Source organism: Phoenix dactylifera, chromosome 2 (genome assembly GCF_009389715.1).
Source record: "Phoenix dactylifera cultivar Barhee BC4 chromosome 2, palm_55x_up_171113_PBpolish2nd_filt_p, whole genome shotgun sequence".
Taxonomy (NCBI): domain Eukaryota; kingdom Viridiplantae; phylum Streptophyta; class Magnoliopsida; order Arecales; family Arecaceae; genus Phoenix; species Phoenix dactylifera.
The window spans coordinates 17,587,442-17,596,738 of NC_052393.1; the positions used below are offsets into that span (position 1 = coordinate 17,587,442).

The following is a 9,297-nucleotide window of genomic DNA, read 5'->3' on the forward strand; positions in this document are numbered from 1 at the left end:
GGGCGCCTGAGGCACTTTGTAACTCATTAAGCTGTCCAAGGACACAGTATATAATCTTCTGTATCCTTTTTTACTTACCAGTAGTCAAGACGTCACCCTAGATGTATAGTATTTATTTGTTCTCGGATGCCGATCGAGTATAGTTACTATAGATAATAATGAAGGTCATGATGATGACAATAATAATAATAGCTAGCAACTGTTGATTGGTGGCACAAATAATTTGCTATATAGCTTTATATATATACATGCATTCTTATAATAAAAAGATTAACTAAAAAGAATAGAAGGTGAAAAGAGATATTTATGAACAAAGGACCATCCATCAACGTAGCTCGACATTATACATATGGAAATGGACATAAGGGAATGGACGCAAAGTCTTTTGACAAGCTCCAAGAGACGAAGGGACCAAGACAAATAAAGAAGGACAAAGACAGAATAAAGAAGGTACATGAAGAGAGAAAAAGAAAACAGGAGCCTGGCAAATTAAGCCCTCTGTACGCCAAGAAGAAGAAGCCAACAACATAAGAACCAGCAACAGTTGTTGCTCAGTAGTCGGTGCTTGGGAGCTGCTCGTGGGTGCTGGAGATGAAGAAGAACTCGTAGACGAGCCCGGCGAGGCCGCCGCCGATGAGCGGACCGGCCCAGTATACCCAGTGGTTGTTCCAGGACCAGCTCACCAGCGCCGGACCGAAGGACACCGCCGGGTTCATCGACGCCCCGTCGAAGGCCCCGCCGGCGAGGATGTTGGCTCCCACGATGAAACCGATCGCGATCGGTGCAATCGTCCCGAGGCTGCCCTTCTTGGGGTCCAAGGCGGTGGCGTAGACGGTGTAGACGAGGCCGAAGGTCATGACGATCTCGAGGACGAGCGCCTCCCAAACGCTGATGCCGGTGAGGCCGAAGGTGCCGGTGGAGAGGCCGCCGGTGGAGAAGCGGAGGAGGAAGCAGGCAATAGTGGAGCCGAGGAGCTGCGCTATCCAGTAGAGAATTCCTCTGAGAAGAGTGATGTTGCCGCCGACGAAGGCGCCGAAGGTCACCGCCGGGTTGACGTGCCCGCCGGAGATGTTGGCACCCACGGACACCGCCACGAACAGACCGAAGGCGTGCGCCAGCGACGCTGCCACCAGGCCTGCCGGCGTGGTCGCACTGCCGCCAGTTAGCTTGCCTGTCAAGTGTCGACCCCACAACAACAATAAAAAAAAAAAGAAATGAAACGATCAATTCATTTATAATGATGATTCTACAAAAAAGTGAAAGAAGACTGAACGAAAAAAAAAATAAAAGAAGGATGAGGATAAATATCGCACTGAAAGCCATGCCGGAGCCCTGGCCGGCGAAGACGAAGATGAGAGTGCAGATGAACTCAGCGAGGGCGGCTTTGAGGGCGTTCGGATGAGTCGCCTCCTCCCGAGTCCCGATCGCTATCCGAGAAATCGGCATTTTTTTCTTTTTTCTTTTGTTTTTCTGCACCCCTGCTCGCCCTCTCCGGTGTCTCTCTGTAACTGAAGGTGCAACAGAGGGATTAATTTATATAGCGGGGAGGACTGAGGAGGGAGGGGGGAGACAGGGAGCAGCCGGTTAGCCGGTGGAGGCCTTTGGGGCGCTTCCATTTTTTTGCACTCGGTACAGCTCAGCGTCGTCCGTCCTTGCGCTGAGGTTTTGCCACGTGTTCTTTCGGGATTGGCCTAGTTCGGAGGCTGTGGTGACGTTACCGACAACACACGGGTTTTGTCCGGATTCTGCTCGGATGTTTGAGTTGTTACAGCAATTTATCCTTTTATTGGATTCATTGAGCTTAAAAACATGGAGGCTGGTGGGGCCTACCGGATTTATGCCTCTTGGAGACCGAGACATTGTCCGAGTAGGGTGGTTGCTGTTTGTGATGAATCAGCTGGGTGGGGATGGTGTCGTCGGCCACGTTTAGGATAATAATTTTAACTCTGTTTCCGGAAGCCTCCATGGATGGAATTAAACTAAAGTCTGAAAAATTTCTTAGCCTCTGGATGTGGTCGTAAGGTAGTTGGTGATCCACCGTATCCACATACTGGCTGCATATTTTATTTAGTGTTATTTTATGTTAAATAGCTTCCCGTGAGAGCTCCCGTTAACCTATACACACACCGAAAGAAAAATCACCTGCCACCTAGGTGATAGCATGGTAGTATAGGAGCGATAATTTTATCCGAGTTGTCCAAATTTGAAACACACGAACGTCGATTAAATTAGAAGACCAGATGCTCCACACCCGGACGGCTCGTTGGCGGATATGATTTTCTTTCATTTGTACTGAGGTAGTGCTGGGGTGACGTACCCACACGTGAGGCGGTGAGCCCATAGGTCGAAAAAGGCACGCGAAACCTGCGATTTGTATCGAACATTTTCTGATGGAAGGGAGGTCCGGTAGTAAAGTTGCTATGCGAGTGGGCTAGTCCCTCCCCCCCTCCTATTTTTTACCACAAAAAAAAAAAATCACCTAAAAAATAAAAAAATATTTTGCTAAAAAAAAAGAGCGCTTGCATATGATCTAGTGCTATCGTATTTGAGATACATATGTGTGTTCAAGATATATATTTGATTTAAAAAATTGTACACAAACCATTAATATTTTTTGGGGTACAAACACAAGCCACTTGTTCATTCCTCCTTATGGAAAAGATTCCATTTCACTTTATTATCTTGTGGATCGCAAACCTTGTTAGTCATTATCGTTCTTAGTTTGTCAAAATAACTATATCCCTTGTAACATTTTTCTTACAACTAAACAAATAAAAATACATTGGAAAACAAGTTCTTTTAATCATATTTTTAAAATATAGTTTTAGAATCAATTGAAACTAATAATAGAATAATTTCATTGTTCTCAACTTCGATTCGACTCAAAAAATGAGCTTCCACTTAGCATAAACCCCGCGCAGCTAAAATCTTTTAGTAGGTTTGTTTCTGGTGGATCCATTACATGAGCATATATCTTAAAACCAAATGTTATTTACTTGATGTTGAAGTAAAATTTTTTTTATCTTCCTAAACAATAAATATTTGAATGAATGAAGGGAGGGACGGACAAATGAAGGAATGAATGAAGGGAGGGACGGACAAATGAAGGAATGAATGAAGGAACGAAAAATGAAAGAATGTTGGCCTTGATGTGCTTTGACTTTATCCGATCATCATTAATGTACACTCTGTTAACTACTCCCATGCGCATGAAGGTGATTGCAATAGCTTCGATCTTTGTTTTTTGCGTTACCGCGTACCTCACCATTGAAACTTCAAGAAATGGGCTTTGGCACGGAAAAGGACTGGTTTTGTGACATTTTCTGTCTTATTCCTAAATTTAAAATGCCATTGTTAGTTGGATGATATGCCGAAGACGCATCCTCAAGTCATATTATTCCCAAGGGAAAAGGACAGGATGGCAAGCCGGTTCCTTCAGAACCACATATTTAAAGTTGTTGGATTAAGGACTTTGGGTATAACCTAATTATTAGATAAATAAGCAAGACCCTACCAAGTTACCAACTCCTTGATATATTTTTAATTAACTTATTGGTGTAATGGGACACAGCAAGTGTAGGGAGCCCAGCCCTACCCCCGGAGGGAATCATGTGCCCCCTTAGAGGGAGGTTCAAGGCACGTGCTAAGGCACATGGATCAGTGGATATGGGTTACTGAATCCTCTTGGGATATGGTGGTTCGGAGGACACAACTTTTCTATCTTTTATTCTTTTCTGGACATCTAAAGAAGTCGGTCGGGTTAAGCCTCTCCAGCAATCATGCTCGTTAGAGGAGGATCAGGCCGAACCAAGTTATTGTATTTTAGAAACGAGATCGCCACAAACCTGCACGTAGGGGACGAATCACATTTTTAAGGCAGTGTATAACGCACGCCTTGATTTAAGCAAGCTCTTTTCAATCTTCTGATTTTATTTTAGTAGATTATTCTTGTATAATACTTCTATAAAATAAAAATATAGGCAAAATATTTTCTAATGGCACATTCATACTTCTAGTGTGTGGTACAAACATTGGGATGCAAATTAAGCTATAGCACCCACATGTGAACGAAAAGAACTACAGCACCGTCCTCATCCACTCCTTCTAGCGCAGTGGTTGTGTCACACGAGGGGCCTGTGAAGGAAGAGGTCAGAAAAAGTCCGAGCACGAAAAACGTGGGGTCGCTACAGCTAGAGATGAAATATATCTACATGATTGGCAGTATAAGAAAAGGGGGATTCTGTGTGATATTTTCTGAACATGATGAGCTCGAGGCGAGCATTATATTTTAGAACTTAACAGGGACATGTGTGGCATTTGTGAATCAAGCAGTGGATGACGGGAGTGAGCGGATCTCGGCTCGAATGCTTCCATTATTATTATTATTATTATGATTCCAGGTGTTTGAGACTTTTTGCGATCGAGTGATGTTCTTTGAGTTTCCATGGCCTTCGAGGAATGCCACGACAAGCAATCCATCTCTTTGTGGTGGCGAGCCATTATTCCCTTGATTTTTCTCACTTGGATGTTGTCTCATTTCACCGGCCGGCCGTCCCGTTTACATCACATCCATGCACGCACGGAGAGAGAGAGAGAGAGAGAGAGAGATTTGTGGAGTGCCGTCCAAGTTATCTTCGTGAGATAGATGGAGATCATTATGGACCCCATTTGATATTGGGAGTCCATGGTGAGCTTAGTTACACATTAGAAAATTCTAATTGATCTAAACCATGTGATTAGTTTCTAGAGTTTCTTTTAGTGCTGTAATGTTATTGCATCATTCTTTCACTGGTAAATCATCTGCAGATTTTTATCAAAAAATGTTAAAAATTTTATTTAGTTAATTAGTAAGTTATTTTTTGAGGAAAAAAGAAAGGAGAGCCATATAGTTGGTAATTAAAAATTTAATTTCTTCAAACTTGAACGGGACAAGCTAATGCGACTAATGGGCTAAGCACAAACCAAGTTTGACAGCATATATTCAAGTTTAGTTTATGATCCCAACCGAGCTGAATTTTTATAAACTCTTCCAACTGTAAGTGGCGAAAAACAACTGATTAATGAGTTGAGCTTTAAATAAAAATGCTCAAGGATAAACATTCTCAAGTGACTCTTGTTTTATAAGCTGGTCTTAATTTGCGTAAGAATAACTCAATTTGCTTTAGGTCCTATTTAAACCCAAAACATTTTTCTGGAGGTGAGGTGCGAGTGTTGTGGCAATTGCCTAATTTTGGAACATCAATCTTAACATTATAATATTTTCTATGTTAGAATGACAATTACTAATCTTATTTATGGCATGTAATGGCTCTCGTTAATATATATATATATATATATATACCTTCGAGCCTCTAACACTTTATCTGGTAATTAAGCAAGCTATTATCACATAAATGTCTTAATAAAACTCATGTTGCAAAAATCGCCCACATAAAGAACATGAGGTACCAGCCATTGCATATCATTTAGCCATTATTCGCATTACCAAACCTGGAAAGCTAGATTGCCAAGCTAGCTTGGCGCCCCAATCCCTTCCTAGTTTGAGTTATCTTATATCTTGTTATATATCTAGAGAAAAGCTTAATCACTCCATAGAGCGATTCATAAAAGATATGTTCTTAATAAATTTTGTTAATACCGACAACGTTATGAAACCAATCGGTCAGGACGGAGTTTCCCTCTGGGACACAAATGGGAACAGCGTTAATTGGTAAATCCCGCGATGGTGGATGCAGCCAGCAGGCCAATTATAACTTTTGTCTATGAACCGGACTCATGACCCTGCATTGTCACATGCCCTGCCGAGGATGCATCCAACAAGCATGTATGCATCAACAGTGTCACGCCCCCGAGCCCGGAACGCGACAGATGCCGCACGCCCGCATGGCAGGCCGCACAGGCGTGGAAGGCAGTTAATCATATCAAAGTGATTACAAATGCTTAAAATTGACATAAATATTTAAGTTATTCGAAAGCAGACTTACAAAATTTCAAAATAATATTTGCTAACATCATTCAAATGTCCAAGCTAATTTAAAATGCTAATAACTAAAAGAATAATCGAAAAATCTAGCGCACTTTCCAATCCTATGCGATCAAGTCTCTGGATCTGAAAAAAATAGAAAAAATAAAATAATGAGCGATACTAGCCTAGTAAGTAACAAAATACTCCAGAGTGGGGTTAGAGTATATCAGATCATAATACAAAATAATGACTGGGTAATAAATCACAAATAACATCATTTTTCTCTTTCCAAAACTTATTATCATTTTTACAAAAAAACTATGATACCAGAATCTCAACATAATAGGCTACGACCACGTAACCTAGTGGCATGAATTGCACAAAGTGCCAAAAACTACTATTGTTAGTCACCGGTGGCAACGGTATCCAAAAACTACTATTCTAATCACCGGTAGCACGGTGTCGAAACCGATTCCTCACAGATTACAAGTCGACAGGTCCAATGTATAATCCCCATTGACGGGGCCAGAACAAAATAGAACAAGTCATAGCCATGCTGAGAATGCATATATACAAAAATAGATTTCATAAATTGTCCAATCATATTTTATGGATTTCAAAGCATTTAACATAATTTTCAAATAAAATTTAACATGCCTGACTCATTTTACTGAATACAAAATATATGTCAAAATTTAATCAATTTATCAAATAATTTGAAAATCACACTTGAAGTATTAAGTTACTTACCTCTTCTCGCTTAACTCCTACTTCAGGTAGGCGGATCAGGTTCACCTGTTTACATTTAATTAATTTTTTTGTTAATTTCAGAGCTAAGTAAAACCAAAATTAATATTATTGGACACGACCCAACAGGGCCCAGAGTTGGCCCATAATGGGCATGGCCCGATAGGGCCCACATCGGACACGACCCAATGGGCCTACATAGATCCGGCCCAATAGGGCCCCCAAAGTTGGCTTCTAGATGAATTATTTATGCAATAAAATTTATTGCAGAGACTAATACTTAATTACATGGTACTGTTCTATAATAAAGCTTGAGTGAAGGGACTAAATAATATATTTGAGGACCTTTATGTAATACAACTTTTTTAGAGGGATCAAACCTAGATTGCAGAAAGAAATAATATACTGTCAAGGGCTTAACCGCAAAAACCCCATTTTATTGGCCAAATGAATTTGGGTTTCAAGTTTCGGGTTCCAAGTTTCGAGTTTCAGGTTTCAGGTTTCGGGTTTCAGATCTGAATTGGGCGTCGGGTTTCGGGTTTCTGAACTGAATTTCGGGTTTCTGGTTTAAATTGGGCCCAAGTTAGGCCCACAAAGGGTATGGCCCAAATAGGACCAACAAGGCTGAATTGGGCTAAAGTTGGGCCCACAATGGGTACAGCCCATCGGGCCCAACACAACTGAATTGGGCCCAAGTTGGGCCCACAGTGAACAAGGCCCAATCTTGGCCCAGTTCGGCCCACGATGGGGCCTTCTTCTTCCCCAAAACCCCACGGACAGGAGAAGGGACAGGGGAGGAAGAGAGCCGGCGGGGTGGTCGGCCTGGGTGGCGGAGGCCATCCCCCGGTGGACGGCCAGCTGGTCGCAGTGGCGTCCGGCGGCTGCTGCGGTGGCCGGCGTCAAGAAAAAGACCGAAGTGGTCTTGAATTGGGGCCAAAACAAAAGGAAGAATCAAAGCTATTTGGCACTAGAATAAATAGCAAGAAGAAGAGGCTTACCAGCGGTCGACGGAGGCTCTAAGAAGATACTATAAGGAATTAATTATTCTAGACGTCGGCATAAAGCAAAATTATATGATGGCACTCAAATATATAACAATTGATTGGCATAATATTTTTTTTCACAATTGTTTTAACATAAAAACAATTCATGAATATATTTTCAAGAAATTATTGTAATACATGATAATATTAATGGGATGCCATCGATTGATCAGCGAGGAGTTCCTTTTTGGACCCAAGAGGGAGCAGATGGTAATTGGCAAATCCCTGGATAGTGGATGCAATGCAAGGGGGGGTAGTTCTATATACACCCCCCCTATTGCTCAGGACACCCCCCAAAAACCAAAAATAAAATACCCAAACTAACCTTTAGTGTAATTACCATATTGCCCTTGAGATTTTCTCATACACCCCCCCTTCCTCCTCCTCCGTTTCGTTTTGAAAAGAAAAAAAAAACCCCCCCTCAAACCCCCCTTAAACCCCTCGATCCATTTACATCGTTTAGGCGATCTTTGAAGGAGATTTAAGCCCCATTCGAAGCATGGACAAGCAACTAGTGATTTGGGACGAAGAATCGGCCGCAAAGGTACGTGTTCCACCTTGTTTCGAAATTTTTTTTTTTCACGGTTCGTGCTTCGTTCGGCACTGGATCGCCGAACAAAAGGCTTCTGTTCGGCTGAACAGTGCCGAACAGAAGCCTTCTGTTCGGCAACCCTCAACCGAACAGAAGCCTTCTGTTCGGCTGCACAGTGCCGAACAGAAGGGTTCTGTCCGGCTCTGTGCAGCCGAACAGAAGCCTTCTGTTCGGCACTGTGCAGCCGAACAGAAGGCTTCTGGTGCCAAATCGCGTGCCGTGCTGAATTTTGTGCCGAACAGATCCTCTGATTCATTAATTCTTGGTGATAAATTATTTTATATGTAGGGCTATGCTACAACCGAATCGAGTATAATTGGATCAGAATTTGTACTGGATTACACAAGCGAATTTACAACTTACGAGGTATTATAATGTATTGTGCAATTTTGTATTAGTTTAGCGAGCTATTTTTACAACTGTGTACTTACATAAATTGTTTAATGTATAGATCTTCAAGAGTAGAGAGGACTTGTGTAATTGGTGTCGTGAAGCTGGGAGGCGAAATGGTTTTGTTGTTGTAATCAAATCATCTGATGCAGGTACCATTTCTAAGAAACCCAGAATTACGTTAAGTTGTGAGAGGGGTGGGACGTACCGAACCAAAAAAGAAAAGCGAATAAAGACTGCCTGTGGGACAAAGAAGTGTGGATGCCCTTTTGCATTAAGAGGAAAGAAATTGGATACTGCGGATGATTGGATATTACTGGTCGTATGTGGAGTGCACAATCATCCCGCTGCAGAGAATCTGGAGGGGCACTCATATGCAGGGAGATTATCTAAGCAGGAGACGGAATTGTTAGTGGATATGTCGAAGAGTTTGGTTCGTCCAAAGGACATATTATCCACATTGAAGGAAAGAGATGCCCTCAATGTTACGACTATCAAGACTATCTACAATGTACGTCAACGGTTTAAGGTTGCAGAGAAAGCCGGGAGGTCTGAAATGC

At 42.1% G+C, this 9,297-nt stretch overlaps 1 protein-coding gene across 1 annotated transcript; it reads right to left on the reverse strand.

Moving 5' to 3' along the window:
* Positions 1-282: 282 nt before the first annotated feature.
* Positions 283-1,596, reverse strand: LOC103706129 (probable aquaporin TIP1-1). Its single transcript, XM_026804298.2, has 2 exons — positions 1,314-1,596; positions 283-1,171 (listed from the first exon to the last, which is right to left on the reverse strand). Exons 1-2 carry the CDS (start codon positions 1,444-1,446, stop codon positions 552-554), a joined length of 753 nt encoding a protein of 250 aa, XP_026660099.2. The 5' UTR covers positions 1,447-1,596; the 3' UTR covers positions 283-551.
* Between the last annotated feature and the right edge of the window lie 7,701 nt (positions 1,597-9,297).